This window comes from Melozone crissalis, unplaced genomic scaffold, assembly GCF_028551555.1.
Source record: "Melozone crissalis strain CALT ecotype California unplaced genomic scaffold, PUWL_Pcris_2 ptg000017l_1, whole genome shotgun sequence".
NCBI lineage: Eukaryota > Metazoa > Chordata > Aves > Passeriformes > Passerellidae > Melozone > Melozone crissalis.
This window is the reverse complement of record NW_026535795.1, coordinates 12,400,395-12,424,161: the sequence shown is the minus strand read 5'-3', so window position 1 is coordinate 12,424,161 and position 23,767 is coordinate 12,400,395. Positions and strand designations below refer to the sequence as shown.

General features: G+C 47.2%; 1 protein-coding gene across 1 annotated transcript in view; it reads right to left on the bottom strand.

Moving 5' to 3' along the window:
• The window catches only part of TOX2 (TOX high mobility group box family member 2), a 172,785-nt gene that overhangs the window by 61,115 nt on the left and 87,903 nt on the right, over positions 1-23,767 (bottom strand). The window contains exon 3 of the mRNA XM_054274919.1: positions 11,473-11,718. Coding sequence (XP_054130894.1) covers positions 11,473-11,718 — 246 coding nt within the window. The remainder of the gene's footprint in view (positions 1-11,472; positions 11,719-23,767) is intronic.

The window sequence follows — 23,767 nt, the reverse complement described above, 5'->3', positions numbered from 1 at the left end:
TGGGATTTTTTACTAGGAAGAAAATAAAATTCACCCCAAAGGTGGACACGGCCTAAACCTAAATGGTTAAAACTGGGCTAAGAACAGACATCCACTTGCATGTCTGTGCACTAGAGACAAACACATCTGAGATCAGAATCAGATCTTAAAAAAGATCCATCCCATTCCTTGAACACATTTACTGGAGTTATTTGAGCTCCACGTGAGTTTGCTTAAGCACAGCTTTAAGTGCAGTTGGGGCTATCTGAAAGTGCTGTGAAAGCAAAGCAAATTGTGTCGCCAGAACTTAATGGCAGCTGAGGAAGGAACAAGAGGGATTGTCCCACTCAGTGCCCTCCCTGAGAATTGTATGGCTAATAAGGAACTTTCCCTACTGGGACTGTCCCCAGGGTACTGGCTTATCAGAGAGAGAGGGACCAACTCAAGGAGAGGAAAGGAAAGTTTAGGGGGATGAATTTTCGTGGAATAGTTAAAAGGAGGAGTGCAAACAGTGAAGAAGAGCTGCTGGTTGATTGAGAGCAGCAGGTGCACCTTGGGATGGGACCTGATGGCTTCTGGCCACGAGATGAGTATGGGGAGATAAAGACTCAGTTTGCAGCCTAAAACCAAAGGGGCACAGGCAGAGACAATTCTGCAGCCAGGCTTAAATACACACAACATTGGTTCACTGTGCAGGTGATGCCTCAGGTGTTGACTTTTCTATTTTTCAGATTCTGTGCTGCTTTGGTGTGTGGGTCTGGGCTTCATATGAGGGGATGGTGAGCTCTGTGCACAGAGCAGGGAGACAAAACAATTCCTGCTCCAGCTGGGCACCAAGGACAAATGATCCAAATCTCAGCCCCAAGAGCACAAACACCGTGGGCTGGAGAGAGAAAAACAAGCAGGGTGGGACTGCATGGGCTAAAGCTGGAATGGGACAATGAACTGCAAGGTGCAAATGGAGCAGAACTGATCACAGTGATAGACCCTGTGCCGGGCCGTGCATTTTGGGACCATTTTGGCTCATCTTGGGTGCAGCCCTGGCTGGGCTCTTGTGCTGCCCAAGGTGGATCCATGGAGGCCTTTTAATAAATCCCTGCTTTATTCTTTAGTTCTGTCCAGTCTCTGCTCTAGATCAGCCCTCACAAGGCATCACAGGGCCCTTCCTGCAGGTATGATGAAGTGCTGTGGGTAAGAGCACAGGTGAAGGCTCTCCTGCATCCCCCTGCTCTAGGACATAGACTCCTGGGATGGTTTTGGTTGGAAGGGATCTCCTGATGAGGAGTTCTTCTGCAGGGAGATGGCTGTGAGGGCTTTCCAGGAAAAAAGGCAGATTCCCAAGTGAGATTCCCACCCTGGCAGGTGACAGCCACCTCCTGCCAGTTCAAGTGACACCTTGTCTTCTTTTCACTTACTCAGGGAGAAATTCTTTCATTACCCAGCAAAGCCCACATCTGCTTTGCTTCTCAGCTGTCACAACAGTTCCCTTTTGTGTGAAAAGTGTATCATGACACCCTGGTTACTGAGATCCAACGGGATACCCACGGGTGAACCTAAAGACCAGCCACACATCCTTCCAGGTTCCTCAGGTTCCCTGCCCTCCTGCACAGCCCAGTCCTCACAAGCTCTGCTGTTCTCTGAGAGTGATCCACATCCCCCCAATTCTCTCACTTTGCAAGGGACCAGGAAGAAGCTGCCTCAGTCATGTGTAAAGAGGAGCTGCTGCTCCACAGGGAGCTTCTGCTGCTGTCCAGGATGACTGGGAAACTCAAGGAGGACCTCCCACACAGAACAGGATCTGTATTCATGGAATTGTAGAATTGTTTGGGTTGGAATGGACCTTTAAAGGTCATTTAGTCCAACCCCCTGCCATGGCAAGGACACCTTCCACTGTCCCAGGTTGTTCCCAGCCCTGTCCAGCCTGGCCTTGGGCACTGCCAGGGATCCAGGGGCAGCCACAGCTGCTCTGGGTGCCCTGTGCCAGGGCTGCCCACCCTTACTGTAAAAAGCTTCTTCCTTGTATCTAATTTAAACCAACTCTCAGTTTGAAATCTTTCCCACTTGTCCTATTGCTACAAGCCCTGACAAAAAGTCTATCCCCATATTTTTTAGAGGCTGCTATAGGCCCTGGAAGGGGCTCTGAGGTCTTTTGGATCCTTCTCTTCTCCAGGTGAGCACTCCCAGCTGTCCCAGTCTGGCTCCGGAGCAGAGGGGCTCCAGCCCTTGGAGCATCTCTGAAGCCTCCTCTGGGCTCTCTCCAGCATCTCCAGGTCCCTCCTGTGCTGGGCCCAGCTCTGCAGGAGGGGTCTCACCTGAGTGGGACAGAGGGGCAGAACCCCCCTGTGCTCCTGCCCACATTGGCGGATCAGCCCAGGGCTCGGGGGGTTTCTTGGCACACACACATGTCCAGCTCTCACCCACCAAATCCTCCTCTCAGGGCAGTTTCTGATCTGTTCATGCCCAGCCCTGGTGCTCCCAGAGGGATCCATGCACACCCTGCCCACAGGCCCTGCCATAGGCCCTGCCCTGGCACCCCAGCACCAGCAGTGCCTCCTGCTCTCCCTGAGCCACCACACCACAAACTTCAGAAAACACCTCTCCACACAAGCCCCTTCCTCTGAGCAAGCCAGTTCTGAACACACACACAAGAACAATTTACTCTTTGATTTTGGATCTTGTCTCCCAGGTTCCAACCTGGAGTGAAATTGTATGACCAAGGTCTCCAGCTCAGGGGAAGGCAAGGAGGGAAGGGGCTTCCAAGTGAAAATGCCAACAGATACTTAGAGCCAGAAGAGTGTGTGGGTGTTGCTAAATTAAGCTCACAAGTAGGTGGGGCAAATGCCTTAAACGAGTTTGTGAAGGTAAAATAATGTTCATTAAAAATAGAAAAACAACTGAAAAAATACCCTTTGTATTCAACTTCACACTCGTACATCATAATGTTCCAGTAAAAGCCCATTTTCCCTTGAGATAATAAAAGAATTGAATTTTTCCTTATCGGTCATCTATTTTTCTAGCTAAAGCTATTACTCCCTCTCAGTGGTTGCCAGGCAACAAGAAATATTAATAGCAGCTTTTATTAGCTTAGCTTTAGCAGTGGAGTACCAGAATGAGAAAATGGAAAACATAAATGTGTTACATAAATCTTTCAACCTTTCAGGGTTTGTGTTAGTCTCTGTTTTCATAATGATTTATTGAAGTGATGGTTCATTTATGAGAAAAAGGAGTGTGAAATAAGAAAACGGAACATTACCCTGAAGGACTGTTTGAAAATAAATAATTATAGAAGGTGAAGAAAAGCTGTTTAAAACCATTTTTCTGAGTTTTATAAAATTTAAAAAGACATATTTCTTTCATTTATTGCCTCTGAGAAAAACACTAGCAGGGAATTGCAAACAGGGCTCTGCTTAATACAAAGAACCCTTCATGTAGGGTTGTATTATTACCATTTTCCACCTCATGTTTGGGGGTTTAGTTTTTAAGTACTGATCCATTAATAAACAGAAAGCTAAATTAGTCAAAACCTTAAAGCTCACAGCACAAAATTGCCAGTGAAAACTTATCCAGGACTGAAACAAGGGGAACTCAGGGAAGTTTTTGCTGCTGGTGACCCGAGCAATGCTCTTGTTGGTTTGTTTATTTATAAAGGCTCTTCTGAAGAGCAGCAACTTGCTTTGAAGGGTAATGCTGACTGCACTGGGGTATGGATTATTTTAAATAACTTATTTTAGCAGGCAGTGTCTCAAAATTATTGAAATACTGATGCATTGGAAGGATTTGCCCACAGCATGTAAACCACTCTGCCTGCTGGGACCGTGGCTTTCCAGCAGCCTGGAGGAAAGGTTGGCACAGCTTACTTGGGTTTTGTGACAATATTTAATTGACATAAGGAGTTTTTTACAATGAGGGTGATAAAATCTGCCACAGGTTGCCCAGAGCAGCTGTGGCTGCCCCAACCCTGAAGTGTCCAAGGGCAATTTGGATGCGGTTTGGAGTAATCTGGGTTCTGGCTTTGCAATCTTCCTGCAGGACTGTGGTGTTTGTGAGGGTCCCCAAGACAAGGTGAAAGATGAGAATTTGACTTCCTGTTCTCAGAAGGCTGATATATCAATCATATCATATCATATCATATCATGTCATATCATATCATATCCTATCATATATCATATCACTATACTAAAACTATGCTAAAGAAATAGAGAAAGGATATATCAGAAGGCTGAACATGAATGAGAAAGAAAAACCCATGACTCCTCAGAGCCTTGACACAGCTGGGCCATGATTTGTCATTAAATTAAAACAATTCACATGGAACCAATCAAACATTTGCCTGTTGGTAAACAACATCCAAGCCACATTCCAAAGCAGCCAACACAGGAGCAGCAATCAGATAATTATTGTTTTCACTCCTCTCTGAGGCTTCTCAGCTTCCCAGGGCAAAGAGGATTTTTCAGAAAATATCATGGTGACACAGGACAGCCTCACTCTAGGCTGGTGAGCACCAAGCTTGTTCTTGGAGCCTACAGCATCCCAGGAATGCCCATCCCAGCTCTAGGAAAGAACTGCTTTTCCTTTCCATTTCTCACATGGGACACAGGCAGCTGGATTCCTGCTGGTTTATTTTACTGCTCTCCTCTCTGTTCCACACCAAAGCCTCATTGTGTTGGGAAGCAGCTGTTCAAAGTCAACTGAAACCTTCTGGAATTTCAGGGTGGCACTCACCTTTCTTCTACAATTCACTCCCATTCACCATTTTACTCTCTCACCTCTACCTAAACAGGTTCCCCAGCTGACATTTTACACCATGGATGTTCCTTTTTGCCTCGGAGGATTTTCAGTATTTTTCAAATAACTCCGTTCCACTCAACAAGCTGAAACGAAACCTTTCAGGCTGTGGCTGAAGCCTTTCTGCCCTTGCACCAGCTTGCTGAGAGCATAAAAAGGCACCCCAGTGGGCTGAAGGAAATGTTAGTGCCTTTAGAGGAGCCACAAAAGTCTCTCATTGTGAGAAGCAATGGGAAGAGGCAGACACAGGGAGAGGTGTCAGTCTCTCCAACCAGCTCTGTTACACCTACAAAGCTCATGTTGGCTCACAGGAGCAGCCACATGCCCAAAAGGATGCCCAAAAGGATGCTAGCCTCATACCCAAAAGGAAGCTAGCTAGATCCCCAAAAGGATGCTAGCCACAAGGTCAAAAGGATGCCCAAAGGGGTAGTAGTCCCATGCTCAAAAGGGTGCTAGCCACATACCCAAAAGGATGCCCTAAAGGATGCTATAGCCACATGCCCAAAAGGATGCCCAAAAGGATGCCCAAAAGGATGCTAGCTACATGCCCAAAAGGATGCTAGCCACATGCCCAAAAGGATGCTAGCCACATGCCCAAAAAGAATGCTAGCTACATGCTCAAAAGGATGTAAGGGTGCTGGGCATATGCCCTAAAGGATGCAGCCACATGTCCAAAAGGATGCTAGCTACATGCTCAAAAAGGATGCCCAAAAGGGTGCTAGCCACCTGCCCAAAAGGATGGCCAAAAGGATGCTAGCCACAAGAGACATGTCCAAAAGGATGCTGGCACATGCCCAAAAGGGTGCTTCCCACATGCCCAAAAGGATGCCCAAAAGGATGCTAGCTACATGCCCAAAAGGATGCCCAAAAGGATGCTAGCCACAAGCTCAAAGGAATGCAGCCATATGCCCAACAGGATGCTATAGCCACATGCCCAAAAGGATGCAGCCACATGCCCAAAACAATGCCCAATAGCATGCTAGCCACATGCCCAAAGGGTGCTAGCTACATACCCTAAAGGATGCTAGCCACTAGCTCAAAAGGATGCTGGGCACATGCCCAAAAGGATGCTAGGCACCTGCAGAAATGCATGGCTGTGCCCACACTGCCCCCGGCCAGGGCAGAGCAGGAGGAAGCAGGGTGGCGGCTTCTTGCTGCATTCTGTGGCCAGGCTTGGGGGAGCACCATTTTGGGGTCCTGGAGCAGTGCTGGAGGGCTCTGGGCAGTGCTGTCCCCCCAGGCAGGGGCTCCTGGCTCCCCCCACCTGATAAGCAGAGGCTCCCCCAGCCCTCCTGGCTGCTATCCAATATTTATGGAAATATTTTTGTGCTGCGTTGGACATTCCTGGGCTCTGACCTTGATCGCCCTTTGTTTCTGTCAAAAATGTTCTGCCAAATCCACTCTGAAATCTCATTTATTCCCAGCAGCTCCTTAACCCACATCCCCACTGATCCACAGTACATCTCTGCCCCCTCCCCTGCTTTCTCCACAGCACCAAATCCCACCCCAGTGTGATCCCAGCCCAGTAGGCCTCCCTGTGGATCCCTGGGAGGCTCAGCTGCTGTGGGATGTTCACAGTGAGCAAACTTATTCTCTTCCCAATGAAAACATGTTTTTTTTTCCCTCTTTGATTACTTTTCCCTAATTACTCCCATTTCTCAGTGACAGTCACACCTCTCCTATTTTCCCTCCCTCCTGCCATTCTTCCTCTTTCCCTTCTCTTCCCTTCCTTTTTTCCCACAGGAAAAGAGATAGCTAGAAAAGAAAACTTCACTGCAGTAAGAATTTTCTGTTTGTTTCTTGTCATCAACACAAAAAAACCCCAACAAACCAACTAATCTTCCCCAAATGAGGCAGCTCTGCCTCCTCCCCAGCCCTCCCTCACTGCTTCCAGCAGTTCTTCACCCATCACATCCTGTGCCATCTCTTTGCCCACTCTTGTCCATCCATCCCTGCTTCCCTGCTCTGCAGCTCCCTGCACCCCATGGAAAACTCCCTTAATTTCTAAAAACCCATGGGTGGGTGGAAAAAAGGGGAAATGAAGTGACAGAAAGAGCAGTGAAGAGCCATGGCATGGAAATGTGGAGTTGATCCACAGGCAGGATCAGGGAAGAGATGAGAATCTGACTCCAAGTTCTCAGAAGGTTGAGATATGATATGATATGATATGATATGATATGATATGATATGATATGATATTATTATCATCATATCATATATTATATCATGTCATATATCATATCATATAATATCATAAGAAATTATAAACTAAAACTGTACTAAGGAAAGAGAAAAGGATACATCAGAAGGTTTAACAAGAATGATAAAGAAAAACCTGTGACTCCTCAGAGCCTTGACACAGCTGGACCATGATTGGTCATTAAATTAAAACAATTCACATGCTGGAATAAACAATCTCCAAATCACATTCCAAAGCAGCAAAACAGGGAGGAGCTGAAGCTTCCCAGGAGAAGAAGTCCTGGTGAAGGGATTTTTCAGAAAATATCATGGTGACAGTGGTGTGGAGGGTGCTCTGGGTGGTGCTGCTGCAGGGATGAGCAAACAGCAGGGATTTGGGGTTTCAGGGTCTCCATGTGACAGCCCAGAGCAGCAGAAGGGATGGTGGGTTTGGGGTTTCAGGGTCTCCATGTGACAGCCCAGAGCAAACAGAAGGGATGCTGGGTTTGGGGTTTTCAGGGTCTCCATCTGGCAGCCCTTGGGTGAGCTGGAGCCAGGAGCAGGGGCTGGCACACAGCAAATCCTCCTTCACTCTCAGCTCCTGTCCTGCCATGGGAATTTCTGTGCTGATTTAACTCCCTTGGGGTTGGTCACCTGTACAGCGGGAGCAGTAGGGTAATCCTTGGGAGGCACTGGGAGGTTTAATGCAGTCTGAGGGTAATGTGGGGCATCCCAGCACAAGAGACATACACAGGGGACAGCAACCTGCAGCTGGATTTTCTTTATTCGCTTCTGAGCTCTCAGGAAAAAATACCAATCCTATGGCTCTCAGTGAATCCTGGCTCATGTCGTATCAGCAGTTAGGGATTTGGTTTTTTTTTTTTTTCTTTTTGACTTAAAAAAATCCAAAGGCTCAAGTTACATTTTTAGAGCAGAAGTCTGGCCAATGTCTAAACATTTTACCATGAATGGCTTGTTGTTTCTCATTGTATTCAAACATACAGACATGGCAACCAAGGCAGGAAATAGCTGTGTGTGCAAAAACCTGTGTGAGCTACAGCAGAGAGCAGCAGGGAGGGGAGAGGCTCCAGCTCCAGCATTTGCATCAGCAGTGCTGGTCCTGGAACAAACCCAAAAGCTCTGCACTCTGGGCCACCTCTCTGAGCAGGCAGAGGCCACTCCAGACTGGCATCCCATCACTGCCTGGGTGAAATCATCCCTCTCTTTCTGGAAGTGTTGGCAAACAAGCCCCAGAATGGTTTGGGTTGGAAAGGACCTTAAACCTCATCCCATTCCACTCCTGCCATGGGCAGAGACACCTTCCACTATCCCAGAGTGCTCCCAGCCCTGTCCAGCCTGGCCTTGGGCACTGCCAGGGATCCAGGGGCAGCCACAGCTGCTCTGGGCACCTGTGCCAGGGCCTGCCCACCCTCACAGGGAGGAATTCCTTCCCAATATTCCATCCATCCCTGCCCTCTGGCAGTGGGAGCCACTCCCTGTGTCCTGTCCCTCCATTCCCTTTCCAGCTCTCCTGGAGCCCCTTTGGGCCCTGGGAGGTGCTATTAGCTATTAACCAGATGAGTTTATAGTGTGCTTTCTCTGCAGGGTTCCTCTGTGCCCTGATTACAGGTGCTGCTCCCTCAGCACCCCCAGGAGCTGCAGGGGTGCCCTGGGACCATCATGGGCTGCTGCTGCAGCAAAGGGAGACTGGGGGGAGACAAAAGGGACAGAAATTGTCACCCTTCAGTGGAAAAAAGGCTGTGATGGGAGCATAAGGCAGGATTTAATTCTAAAACTGCAACACAGCTCCCTCTCTGTCCCCTTTGCTGCTGGGACCTCTGAAGATGTAACACAGCCCTGAGGGTTTCCAAAACTGAACAGCTTCAGGTCACTCTCACCTGGGCAATTCATGGTTCACTGGACTTTTTTTATTTTCATGGTAAGGGGCAAACAAATCTTCATCTCTCTATTCTACGTCTATTTCCCACTAAGTCCCCTTCTTATCTTCTGTGGCTCGGCTCTGATTTATCATCACCGAGCTGCATTTGTAAAACAGTACCATAAAGTAAGAAAGAGAACATTTCCCAAGGACTACTCCAAAATAAATTATTTCAGACACAGAGGAGCTGCTTAATAAATCCCCCTCTTCTTTTTTTTCTTTAGGTATTTTAGAAAGTGATTTATAAGTGCAATATCACCTCTCAAAAATGAGACAATCAACACGGGATAAAATTATCGTGTTATGAAAATAGGGGTCAGGCAAAGGGGCTGTGCTTTAAATTAAACCAGGGAAAAATGTTTCATCTGAAATTGACTCTTTCTGTCTCAGAAATGAATGTTTTAATCACCTAAGAACCTAAAAGGTAACACAGAGCCCTCAGTAATATTTAATTCCATAGAAATATGCCTCTGTTCAATATTGATGGGCAGAACATGATATTTCTCTTAAACACACTAACAATGAAACTCAGAGACTCATCAGGACTTCAGAAAGCCTTGGGATTTTCCTAGACTAAGAGATAATATGCCATTTAAATATTTAAATATCACTACCTTTCAGACCCTTATCTATTGAAGCAATCAACACCAAGCCTTCCCCAGCTAGGCAGGGCCAGGCTCCCAGCCATGCTCTCTAAGAGAAATTAACTCTGTTTGATATCAATGGCATTCAAAATCAATGATCTTAGAGAGAAACAATGTCAAAAACCAACCATGGGGCTGAAGCTGCTGGAGAGGAAAATGGTATTAAACAGCAGCAGTATCAATTCAATATCACTGTCAAAATCAAGCCCCAACCTTTCCTCAGTGCTGCTGATGCAGAAGCGGCGTAAGCTCTAATTAGCCCTGGAGTTTCTTCACTTTACTTCATTATCCCTGCCTTGTTTATCCCTGCACGAGTCATTTGAAACTTTTCAAGGTATCCCCTTCCCAGGAGTGAGGCAGTTGGAGTTTGTGAGAGCATCCTGTTCCCCCTGGAATCGATAGGGGGAATCATCCCTTCACATCCCTGCACCTCCTGCTGCTGCCACCCTGCCGTGGCACAGGGGTGACAGGGAGGAAAAGAAAGGACATTGGGGCTGTGGCTGGCCACCTTGCCATGGGGGATGGGGCACATGCACTTTGCTTGGTTTTCAGGGAGCGCTCTTTTGGTTTTGTCTTTTTATCTTTAGATATTCTCTGTATTCTTCACACATATATGTCACCATGATATTTTCCTAAAAATCCCTTCACCAGGATTTCTTCTCCTGGCAAGATGAGCAGCCTCAGCTTCTCCATGTTTTGCTGGTTTGGAATGTGATTTGGAGAATTGTTTACCCAGCATGTGAATTGTTTTAACTTAATGACCAATCCCAGTCCAGCTGTGTCAGGACTCACAAGTTTTTATTATTTATTCTTGTCTAGCCTTCTGATGTCTCCATTCTTCTATTCTTTAGTATCATTTTAGTATATAATTTCTTTTAATATAATATAATTGGATAAAATAATAAATCAGCCTTCTGAGAAACTGGAGTCAAATTCTCATCTCTCACCTTGTCCTGGTGATACCACAACACATCTATTCAAAGCTCTGTAGCCCATTGTATTAGTGACTATTTTTTCCCAGTAATTTTCCAAGGCCTTTCCTTTGGCAGAAAGACAAAACAAAATCCAGAGCTCCAAACTCCAGGGATACAAGACCCCAGTGCTGTCTTGGTTCTTCCTGGGAACCAAGGCTGAGAACAACTCTTGGAGATCCATTCCGTGGACAGAGCACAGCCAGTGCCAAGGGGGACTCCTGAGAAGGGGCTTGACCTGGGGGGCAATTGCCTCACCACTTGTGCTGCTAATTGGTGCTTTTAATCAATTATGCTAATTTCCTAAAACCTATAAAAATGTACTCATCACTGTGAGGGTGAGCTTTTGTTGACATCTTTCCATAACTGCCCCTGAAACCTTCAAATAAAAATCCACTTTTATATTCACAGAATTCACAGAATGACCAGGTTGGAAGAGACCTCCAAGATCATCGTATCCAACCCAGCCCCAGCCCCTCACCCAAACCCTGGCCCCCAGTGCCACATCCAGGCTTTGTTAAACACACCCAGGGACGTGGACTCCACCACCTCCCTGGGCAGCCATGCCAGAACTTTATCACCCTTTCTGTGAAAATCTTTTTCCCAATCTCCAGCCTGTATTTCCCTTGGTGCAGCCTGAGGCTGTGTGCTCTGGTTGTGTCAGTGCTGCTGGAGAAAGAGCCCAACCCCCAAAATATTACCTCCTTACTAAAATGATCTCAAGCTTCATTTCCAAACTGGTGGAAAAGACAACATGAGGATGTTCCACACAGAGGGAGGAAAACCTTTTTCCCTGGTCCTGAGTGGTTAACGAGGCTCAGGAGGACACCAAAGGAGGCAGGAAACTGCCACCATGAGCAGGGTGACCACACCAGCTCCTCCCACCCCTCATGGCAAACAGCTCATCACCAAGAGTGGTGAGCTCAGCTCAGTGCTGGAAACACAGAGTGCTTTGGATGAAAGGAGAGGCACTGACCGTGGGCAGCTGGCTGGAGAGGAGGTGCCCATCCTGGCTCAGCATGTTGGACACCATGATGGCCGGCAGGTCCATGTTCTGGTAGGGATAGGCTGGGATCAGGCTGTTGGGAGGGAGGCTGTGGCACAGAGAGTGGTATCCAGTTTCATGCTCCACCAAGTGCAGGAGGGACGGGTCGGGGAGGTTGGGAGGCGTTATGGGAGGGATCTCGTAGTCCTCGTTGTTCTCATTCTGACTGTTGTATGTCTGAAACACCATAGAAATATTTTGCAACATGTCACTGATATGTATGAAAATTCAGAATTTTATAATGTACTTTGGCAGGTGGAGGAAAACATAAATATATTGAAATAACAGAAATATATTTAACAAATTTATTTAACAAATTTGCTTATTTAACAAATCTGCAAAAGTACAGAAGACAGTTTGTAACATGAATGTAACTTTCTAGGTAGAGACAACTAGTAACAGAACACATAAGAATTTAGTTGCTAGGTAAAGGCTGTAAAGATAAAAAAATTCAGTAAAGCAAGACTTAGGTATTGTTGGAACCCATAAAGCAGAACCTTTTGCTTAAGGAGCTCCTGATTTTGGACAAACTGACCTGAGAGAAAGCCAAACCTCCACTGTGCCTGCCCAGAAGAAAGGGTCAAGCAGAGAACATTGAGGAAGATGATGTTACTTCATCAAAGACACCCACCCCGGACCACCAGGAGGTGTGGCACCACCCAATACTCTGGGCAAGGAATGGGTGGGAAGGGAGATGTGGGCTTGGGGGGTCAATGTGTATTTAAACCCGAAATTTGTCTCAACAGGTACACATGTCCTTGGTGGAAATACCCCCATGTCTTTGGTGGAAATATCCCTATTTCTTTAGTGGAAATATCTCCATGCCTTTGGTGGAAATACCCCATGTCTTTGGTGGAAATATTTCCCATGTCCTTGGTGGAAATATCACCCATGTCTCTGATGGAAATACCCCCATGTCTTTTGTGGAAATACCCCCATGTCTTTGGTGGAAATATCTCCATGTCTTTGGTGGAAATACCCCCATTTGTTTGGTGGAAATATCTCCATGTCTTTGGTGGAAATATCCCCATGTCTTTGTCTTTGATAGAAATACCCCCATCTGTCTCAGCTGGAATAAAACATACCTGTTATACAATTTTTAATTGTAAAGTCTTTATTCCTCAAATCATCACTGCCTCACTACTTTGGCAAAGAAAAATGACAGTTTCTCTAAGAAATACAGATTCCAGTGAAAATGGGTTTGTTGTGCTAAAAAAGTCCTGCACACCAGATTGTAACGAGGTAGGAGCCAGGGTGTGAGTGGCAGCACTGCTCCATCCATCAGGAGCACACCATGGACCCCGTGAGACATCCCCTTGCTCCCTGCTCCCTCACTGCATCCCTGCTCACCTCTGAGTCCCAAAACCTCAGCAGAAACCCCCACACCTGGAGCACAGCCATGGAAGGGCAGGGCTGCCCCTGACCAGCTGCTGCCCTCCTAGGCCAAAGTCTCTCTGGGCACCCAGCTCAGCTCTCAACCTACTGCTGGTATTTTAAAGAGCTTTTCTGAGAATTAGAGCTGTAGAAATAACAATTACTTAGGATCCAAATTCAAAGAATTATGGAACAGTTTGGGTTACAATGGATGTTAAAGCCCATCCAGTCCCATCCCTGGGACAGGGACACCTTCCACTGTCCCAGGCTGCTCCCAGCCCTGTCCAGCCTGGCCTTGGGCACTGCCAGGGATCCAGGGGCAGCCACAGCTGTGCCAAGGCCTGCCCACCCTCACAGTAAAGCATTTTCCCCAATATCTAATCTAACCCTGCCCTCTGCCAGGTTAAACCCATTCTCTCTCATCCTGGCTCCCTTAGAATCCTCCAAAACTGCAGCACAGGAGCTACAACCAGGGAGGGGGATTTAGAAACACAGCCATCACTCTTTAAAAACCCTTTAAAGAAAGCCTGTGTGACTCCACCACACATGGAGATTTGTCCTTGCTTACATCCCCTCCCAAATTTCATCTGGAAAAGCATTTCCTCACCTCCCTACTGACACTCCCTCGAGGTGACACGAACATGCAGAGATGTTGGAACTCTGCTTGCTCCCCATGTTTTCTCATGCCTTGTTTACTTCTAAGCATTCCCATTTCTATAAAAATCTGTTATCGCACCTGTGCAATCATTTTCACTTCAGACAAAACCATTTTTTCTTCATAACGTGTGAATCTATCCAAAATTATTAATTACCAACACAGAATATAATGAGTCTCTGGCAGAGGAGGCTTATTCTAAACATCAACTGTTTCACCTATTATTATAGCATATGAAATTCTGATTAGCTCCAGTATTACACACGTGCTAAAGCTAAACTTCCCAGATCACCTAGTTTCATGGTTGGATTTGGACTTAATACTTGATTTAAGAGCAAAACCCCAGATGTTAAAAAACCAGTTAAGCACTGTAGGCTTTAATAATCCATTGTCCCAGAGGTCACCCCTGGATTCGTGCTCCTCATCACCACACACTGTGGGGGAGAAAGTCCGAAATGAAATGAAATGAAATGAAATGAAATGAAATAAAATACAATAAAATAAAATAAAATAAAATAAAATAAAATAAAATAAAATAAAATAAAATAAAGCCTGTGATTAACTGGAGCACAGCAGTCAGTGGGAGAGGCAGCAGGGAGCAAGGAGGGATCTGTGGATTGGTGAAAGGGCACTGCCAGGAGAACCATGGAGTCCAAGAGCCCCTCTTGGATCCACCTGGGATAGTGCCCATGGCAGGGATTTGGAATGAGATGAACCTTAATGTCCCTTCCAACCCAACCCATTTGATGATTCTGTGATTCAAGGGCAGGTTCTGCATATCTGACCCAAACCTTTACATTTACCTGAGATTCCCACTGGCTGTAGGGAAACAGGAGCACAACAGAAACACAAGAGAGAGCCTGAAGCATGACAGCTCTGTACCCACTGTTACTGTTCAGGGGAAATTCAAGCCCAGCTCTTTTCCCAGGCAGCTTCTGTCTGTCATTGTTGTGATCCAGGGAAGCAGTGGGCTGAGGGGATGTACTCAAGGCAGACAGAGAGATCCCATTTAATACATCTCATAGCTGTGTTTCCATTTGGGCTCCACTCCTCGAGGTACACTGATTCTTTCCCAGTTATTTAAGAGGATTTCTCTCCATGCTTTACAGAAAGGGATTTAAATAAATCAGCGCACAGCAAACTTGTTCCTCCAGCTGGTTTATTTTGGTATCAGGTATATAAGCAAGTGGCTTTGCTGTGCTTAACTAAATTATGTAAAACCCACTCAAAGTTTCCTAAAGCTCTCTTCAAAACTACGAGTCCCCTGTGTTGCTGCAGAACAGCTCACCCAAGGGCTTTGAGGTGGTTTTGTACAGGGTGCCAAAGCTCCAGCACCCTGCTCACCCCCAGGCACGTTTCTGCCTCTGTTCTATTCAACCCAGCGGGAAAAAAAAAGAAAAAAAAAGAGAGAAAAGAAAAAAAAGACCTGTTTAAATCACAAAGCTTTCCCAACAGCTACAGCATTTTGCAGACGTATCAAAATTACAATCAAAGCTGTACACAATCAAAATCAGATTAGACAATATCCAATCAACATAATCAGCGTCGGCGCCTGCCAGCTTTCACACCCTGTGCTACCCAGAGCAGGCTGCCCTCACTCCAGCCTGCTTGAAATAGATGGTCAGAGAGATAAGGAGGGGAGATGAGGCACACAGACACTCAGAAGGCAGGGAAAAGGTGATTTATTGTCACACACAGTGCTTGTTGGTGTGTCCACAGTGACACCTCTGTGCACAGATCCGTGCCCTCAACCCCTCTGCAGCAACACCCAGCTCCTCTCCACCACCATGTGGGCTCTGTGGCAGATTATATTTCCCATTCTTATGTTAATTTGAATTAAATTAAACAGCCAATTATGGGTTCTAAGGATACATTACAAATTAGATTAGCGGGCTGGTCTGAAGCCATTCATCCCACCAGGGCTCCGAGCGTGGAGCAGCTCGTGCTGCTGAATGCCTGCCCATTTACTGTGCACAAAAAGGCATCCAGGATTTTCCACTGTCAAACAGATGACAGTTGTTGTGATTACACATTATTCCCCTTCAAATTAAAACACTGCAATCAGCTGAAACAACAAGGCTCTTCTTGCAAACCCTCTCGTGGCTGGTGCTGCCGGGCAGATGCCACGGGATGCTTGGAGCAGGGAAGCCCTGCAGTGGGGTGGGGACACAGGATGGAGCCTGGCCCTGTCCTAGAGGGGACACTGCCCCTCCTCTGAGGGCCCCCCTTGCCCTCAGCCCCACAGGGAAGCCCTGCAGTGGGGTGGAGACACAGGATGGAGCCAGGTCCATCACAGAGGGGACAGTGCCCCTCCTCTGAGTGCCCCCCTCACCCTCACAGGTATCCCTGTGCACCAGCTGTAGGGGTTGAATAAGATCCAACTGCCCTCAGCATGGCCCCAGGGTTATCACAGAATCATAAAATAGTCTGGGAAGAGACCCTAAGGATCATCTCATTCCAAACCTCCTGCCATGGCATTATCCACCATCCTGCCTCTTTCCACTGTCCCAGGGTGCTCCAAGCTCCATCCAGCCTGGCCTTGGACACTTCCAGGGTCCAGGGGCAGCCACAGCAGCTCTGGGCACCCTGTGCCAGGGCCTCAGCACCTCATAAACCTGGTTCTGCCCCATGCTTACACAGGATGGCATCATACCAGGTACAACCAACCTCCAACAGCAGCAAAATTGTATTTAAAAACACTTATTCCATCTTGAATACTTATTGTTTAACTAACAATACAAAATTGCTATTTGAAACACTTTATCCATCTTGAAATCCAAGTCTGAGCAGGGGTCCCTGCACCCCCTCCATCCAACAGCAGGTTGAGGGTCAGAAGACAGAGAGCTGGAGGGGAGGTGATGTTGGGGTGGTTGGAATGGGGAGAGAGGCTCTGGCCCCTGGCAAGGTGATACCCAGGCCATGTCCAGCACCAAGAGGAGTCAGAACTGGCTGCTCCCTCCCAGCTCACAGTACGGGGCTGGGGATATGATATTGGGAATGATTTGAGAGGAAAGGCAGAATTCCTGAACCTTTTGCAAGACCAGGGGCTGGCCTGCACAGCCAGGCTCCACTGCTGAGCTGCCAGGAGCCCCTGCAGCTCTTGGAGACACCCCAGTGTGGTCTCCTGCCAACACTGCTCCCCACCACAGGGACAACCTGCCCATATCTCCCAGACCTGCTGCATTCCCTGCTGCTTTTCAGGACAGGGAGGCAGAGATGGACAGGAGGCATCCCAGGTGCCCAGGAGAGGGCTCTCAGGTGGGAGGCAGCTCTGGCGAATGCCTGTCCATGGCAGGTGGCTCCTGTGCTGCCAACACAGGGCACATCTGGGGGCTGTGGCCTGATGGGCACAGTGACCCTGTCACCCTCTGCCATGGACCCAAAACCACCCTTGATGCTGCTGCAGCTGCTGCTTCACCTTTTGCTCCTGTGCTGCACCTCCTGCACTGTAAATGAAGCCAAACCCCAGCAACTCCCACCAGCCATCCCAAAACAGAGCCTGGGGAGCATCCCCAGCACTGCAGCAAAGAGGAGGATGGGCCAAGGGACATCCAGGTGTCTGAATGTCACACAGATCTGAGGGACCCAGCCAAGGACATCCAGATGTTTGAATGTCAACAGCTCTTAGGGACCAGCTGGGACCCAGCCAAGGGACATCCAGATGTTTGAATGTCACACAGCCCTTAGGGAACCAGCTGTGACCCAGCCCAGGGACATCCAGATGTCTCCATGTCACACAGCTCTGAGGGACCAGCTCTGAGCCAGCCAAGGACATCCAGATGTTTGAATGTCATACAGGTCTTAAGGACCAGCTGTGACCCAGCCAAGGACATCCAGATATCTGAATGTCACAGAGCTCTGAGGGACCAGCTGTGACCAGCTGTGACCCCGCCAAGGGACATCCAGGTGTCTGAATATCACACAGCTCTGAGGGACCAGCCAAAGCCATGGCAGAGCCATGTTCCAGAAGACACTGCAGATCCTCATTCAGGTGACTCAGGAGGGAGGGACAAGTGCTGGGCATGTCCATAAATGATGCCTTCAGCTTCCTCCTGCCTTTACTCTCCTGTTCTCCTTTACAAACCACCCCACAGCCAGGCAGCACCATCTCTCTGCACTGCCTGTTGGTGTTAATCACACAGGACATGGCTTGCCAAGGACCTGGGACACCTTTCTCCTCCTTGGCAGCATGGCAAATGCCCAGTGACCCCAATTCTCCACTGAGTCATGTTCTGTGTGATTATCCCTGAGGATCCACGAGTTGCAGCCAAGCGTTGATTCAGAGAAATGTTCTTCACAGTGAGGGGGATAAAGATTTGTAGTATTATTGCAGGTAAATATTTGCCCTGTCAAAAAGCATTCAGCAGTAAATGTGAGCTTGAGAGAGAACATTTGTTCTTGGGAAGGTACAAGGAAATAGGGAGGCTGCTGCAATCTATCCAGGTGACACAAACACCTTGTGTGACAGTGTTCACAGGGGTCTCAGGTTGAGGGAAGAGATGAGGATCTGACTCCATGTTTCAGAAGGCTGATTTATTATTTTATGATATATATTACATTAAAACTATACTAAAAGAATAGAAGAAAGGATTTCATCAGAAGGCTAGCTAAGAATATAATAGGAAAGAATGATAACAAGGGTTTGTGGCTCGGCTCTCTGTCTGAGCCAGCTGGACTGTGATTGACCATTAATTACAAACATTCAACATGGGCCAATCAAAGATTTACCTGCTGCATTCCACACCAGCAGATAATCATTGTTTACATTTTGTTTTTGAAGCCTCTCAGCTTCTCAAGAGGAAAAATTTTAAAGAAAAGATTTTTCATAAAAGATGTTTGCGACAACCATGGACTCTGTGCCATCCCTCATCTAACTGGGCTTTTCCTGAAGCTAATGCAAAAACTCAGTGACACTCCTGACACTTCAGAGGTGAGATGGCTCTAAAGAGACCCAAACTAGCCTGGCAAGCCTGAAAAGTGAGGAAAACATTGATGTTTGTGAGGCTGAGAGGTGCTGCAGCTTGGGCTCCTGGTGGCACAAGGAGCACAGGGAAGTTATGGGGTGCCCACCCCATCCCATGAGCTGTGATGGCAATCCCCCCAACCCAGTCCCAGGGACAGCACTCTGCCACCAGCACCACACAGGGAAGGAGCTGCAGACAAGCAGCCAGGTGGTTTGGGGGTATCTTGATTTCTCCAAAGCTGGATGATGTGTCAGTCAGGAGACAGAGAAGCACACGGATGGATTTGCCATACAGACATTCCCTATTCCCTACACATATCTCGAAGGTGCCAATGGTCACAGCAACTGCAAGGATCAGGTTGACAGAACACCTTGAGCCACAGAAAGAGTCCAAACACAAGGAAGAAGGTAAAATCCAAGCTTTCTGAGGACCAGCTGCCCGTATTTCCCCAAAAGCCTTTGGTCTCCTCTCCCACTGCACCCATTACTCACACAGGCACAATCCTATTTGCCAGAAGGGGATTTTGATACAGTTCTCCAGCAGAGAAACCAGAGGGGTTTTGTGCTCATTTCATGGCACTGAAGCCACGGGGACAGAAATGGCAAGGAAATCCCTTGGGACATTGCTAACTCCAGAGAAAAGCTCAGGGGCCAGCACAGAATGGATGGGTGCTTGCTGTGGGGTGCCCCTTCCATCACCCCTTCTGCAGGCAGGGATGGCACAGGGCTCCTGTTCACACCTGGGGTCCCCCAAATCCGGGGATTCTTGCCAAGAAGTGAAGCAGGGCTGATTTTCTGCCTCAGCAGCTCTGGGTTTTAGGAATGGAAATTGATTTGCCTCATCCTCACACCCAGAGATCTGTGTGAATACGAGGGTCAATGAATTATGTGGGGAGAGGTGGATAAATACTGGAAAGAAGTATTTATTAACAGTCAGTCACATACAATCTACAAATTGTCTTTGAAGTGTTCCCAGGCCCTGCTACATTAATTTTCACATGCTCAGGTTTTTTTACTAGGGGAATGCTGTTGAAAAGGGAAAATGAGTTCTTGCCTGAGCAGAAATGTGCCCTGGAAGTGTCTGCACAATATTCAGCAAGAGGCTGGGGGCACAGCAGAGCAGCAGGGAAGCTGTGGGAGAGTGAGCTCTTCCTCCTGTGTGTTCTCCTGGGTTTCAAATCATAGAAACACTGAATATTTTGGGTTGGAAAGGACCTTAAAGTCCATCTTTTTCCGAACCCCCTGCCATGGGCAGGGACACCTCTCACTGTCCCAGGCTGCTCCCAGCCCTGTCCAGCCTGGCCTTGGGCACTGCCAGGGATCCAGGGGCAGCCACAGCTGCTCTGGGCACCCTGTGCCAGGGCCTGCCCACCACCAGAGGGAACAATTCCTAATTTCCAATCTCCCATCCATCCCTGCCCTCTGGCAGTGAGAGCCATTCCCTGTGTCCTGTCCCTCCATCCCCTGTCCCCAGTCCCACCTCAGCTCTCCTGGAGCCCCTTCAGGCCCTGGAAGGGGCTCTGAGCTCTCCCTGGAGCCTTTTCTTCTCCAGGTGAGCACCCCCAGCTCTCCCAGACTGTTCCCAGAGCAAAGATTATTCTCTCCAAAAACCCCAAGCAAGTGCTGGTTGTCCCAAAGACCAAACCCCCACCTCCCCATTCCATGGGCATTGCTCTGATGCAGACTCTACACCACAACTGCAGCACAAATCCCTTCCCAGCTCTTCTGGATGGCTTCACCTTTGAATCAGCAGCATGTTTATACCTTTAAACTTCACATGAGTTGAACCTCTCCCATCTCCTGTAGATCCCATGCACTCCTGCAGCCACAGCTCTTCCGAAAGCCTGGATGGTTTCAACCAACCCTGACAGCTCAGAAAGGTCTCTCTTGTACACATTTTACAACAATGTCTGTTTCATTAAGCCATTTGTCCACAGAGGGTCCTAAACACTCTTGCTTGTCCTAATAACCTTGGGTGTCCTCGGGAAGTTGCCACAATGGCAAAGGGAAGGCTGTGGTGTGGTGCTCAGCAGGAGGGGGCTATGAAGGGAAAAATATCCACAGGGAACAGAAAATCTCAGTTCACACCAAAATAAAATTTTAAAAAAAATTGAGACTTGCATCTAATTCTGCATTTTGGGGGGTTATTTTACATGCATATTTTACATACATATTTTTAAGGCCAGAAACAACATTGTCAGGACCCTCTGGCCCCAACCTGTCTGTTGTGTGGGTAGGAAATGAAGAATAAGGTGCCAGTTATTTATAATTATCTGAAGGACAGACAATCCCTGAGATTCAGCCTGGCCATTCTGCTGCATCCCCTCCCATGGCACCACAAGCTCACAGTCAGGTTTGATATTGTCCAAGCTGCTCTTGACCTGCATCACCACTTCACCAAAAAAAGCTAAAAATAATGGAGTTCTATGAACAATTTAGAGCAAAAGAAATCAGCCTTATTGTAGGCTTTTAAAAAGGCTCCCAACTCTCTCTCTCCCTCTATTTTTTTTTTTTAATCAGTATCTTATCCAGAACTGGAATCCTGTCAAGAATAGTGGATAGCAGGGAACTATAACTTCTTATTATGTGTATAGTGATTTTATGAATTCAGTGGGGAATGAAATGCAATTTTGTCAGACTTGTCTGTGTTCATAATGACCAAGTCAAATTAATCATCATGGATAATACTCCTGTGTCAGCCATTCAAGAGATTTTTTAATAGAATTTTTCTGATTCATGTCTTGCAGTACATCAGATCTGTAGTAATGCAGGCTCTTCTAAAAATCAGTGCAATTATGGCTTCTTGTTGGCCTGTCATTTTCCTGGAATAAAAATGTCTCTGCAGAAGTCATATACTGTACATAAACCAAAATGGAAAACAAAAATATAGTTACAATTAGGCTTGATTTTTTGCTAAAGATTTAATATCTTTTTGAGGCCATTATTTATAGGCAGTCCATAAAGCTCCAGAGTGCGAGGTGAAGATGGACGGGTTTATCACAACACAGACCAATTTTATCCTGCTTGTCATTCCTCCTTTGATTGCCCTGTGAGTTAGTGGCTTTTGCAGGCATGGAAATGACTATCCCATAGAACAAACAGGGGATAGGTAATGGGTTTGCAGTCAAATTATTGTGTTTATTAAAAATGTATCCAGGAAAGCCCACTCAGATCCCAAAGGGCTCTTGCTCAGGAAAATCTCTGGTTCAAGCAAAGGTTACGGTTTCCATAAAGGCAGCTATGGATGGAAGGGGCAGCAGTGCAGCAGGCAGGGGTGCAGAGAGGATTAGGAGTGCTGTGTTTATCCTCCCGAGGAAACAGAGACAGACAGACCCCTAATTCCCTGGTGACACAGACAAAAATGAGTTTTGGAAGTAGATACCCCCAGGAATAAAGAGGAAGAAAAATGTAATCACCCAAATCTCAGCCTTTCCTGCTTGCATGGCAAGGCAGCAGCTGCCTCATAGGAGAGGGGAGGGCAGGACCCTGCCAGAGCCCCACAGAGCCAGCTGTCCCTCCAGAGCCACCTCCTGATGCCACCAGGTGCCACCCCTGTATGGCAGCACTGTGGTGGTGTGCACAGGGGTCCCAGGATGAGGGAAGAGATGAGAATCTTGACTCCATGTTTCAGTGTCACAGACATCTTTTCATGAAAAATCCTTTCCTTAGGATTTATCCTCCTGAGAAGCTGGGAGGCCTCAGGAACAAAATGTAAACATTGATTATCTGCTGCTGCTGTGGAATGCAACAGGTGCATCACCAACAGGTGATTGGCCCATGTTGGTTGTTTCTAATTAATGGCCAATTACAGTCAGCTGGCTCAGACAGAGAGCTGAGACACAAACCTTTGTTATCATTCCTTCTTGTTCTATTCTTAGCTGGCCTTCTGATGAAATCCTTTCTTCTATTCTTTTAGTATAGTTTTAATATAATATATATAATATAAAAATAAATCAGCCTTCTGAAACATGGAGTCAAATCCTTGTCTGTTCCCTCAACCTGAGACCCCTGTAAACACGGTCACAATTCAGAAGGTTGATTTATTATTTTATGATATATATTATATTAAAAGAAAATTATACATTAAACTATACTAAAAGAATAGAAGAAAGAATTTCATCAGAAGGCTTGAAAGGAATAGAAAGGAAGGAAGGATAATAAAATCTTGTGGCTGCTCACAGCCTTGACACAGGTGGCTGCCATTGGTCATCAAGTAAAAACAATTTCCCATGCTGGGTAAACAATTCTCCAGATCACATTCCAAAGCAGCAAAACATGGAGAAGCTGAAGCTTCTCAGCTTTTCAGGAGAAAAGACCCTGGCAAAAAGATTTTTCATAAAATATGTCTGTGACACAGCACCACATCCCTGCACAGAGGCCTGCAACTGCTGGATACACAGATCATGGAATCACCCTGGATGGGTTTGGGCTGGGAGAGACCAGAAAGCTCACCCAGCCCTGCTCCCTGCCATACCTCCTGGTACCCCAGGGTGCTCCAACCCTATCCAGATGGGATATTAAGGCTCAATTCCTTTAAACTTTACAGACCTTCTCCCATCTCCTGTGGATCCCATGCAGTCCTGGAGCCACAGTTCTTCCCAAAGCCTGGATGGTTTCAACCAAACCTGACAGCTCAGAAAGGTCTCTCTTGTACACATTTTACAGAAATGTGTGTTTCATAAAACCATTTGTCCACAGAGGGTCCTAAACATCCTTGCTTGTCCTTAGGACCTCTGCTGACAGCATTTGCAGAAGAATTCAGAGTTGGTTTACACAAACACCAGCAATACCCAGGGCTCTGCAAACCTTTTGTTGTGCTCCACATGCAGGGCTGGGCTGGGGGGCACCTTTGATGTACCTGGGTGCCCCAGAGCAGCAGCTCGGCTCACCTGTGTTTTCCTTACCTCCCCAGGCTGCTGAGGGAGCTGTTTTCTTTCCCTGCTGTTCCCTTTCCCTGCTGTTTCCATTCCCTGCCTGTTTCCTTTCCCTGCCTGTTTCCTTCCCTGCCTGTTTCCTTTCCTTGCTGTTTCCTTCCCTGCCTGTTTCCTTTCCCTGCCTGTTTCCTTCCCTGCCTGTTTCCTTTCCTTGCTGTTTCCTTTCCCTGTTGTTTGCTTTCCCTGCCTGTTTCCTTCCCTTGCTGTTTCCTTTCCTTGCCTGTTTCCTTTCCCTGCCTGTTTCCTTCCCTGCCTGTTTGCTTCCCTGTCTGTTCCCTTTCCCTGCTCTTTCCTTTCCCC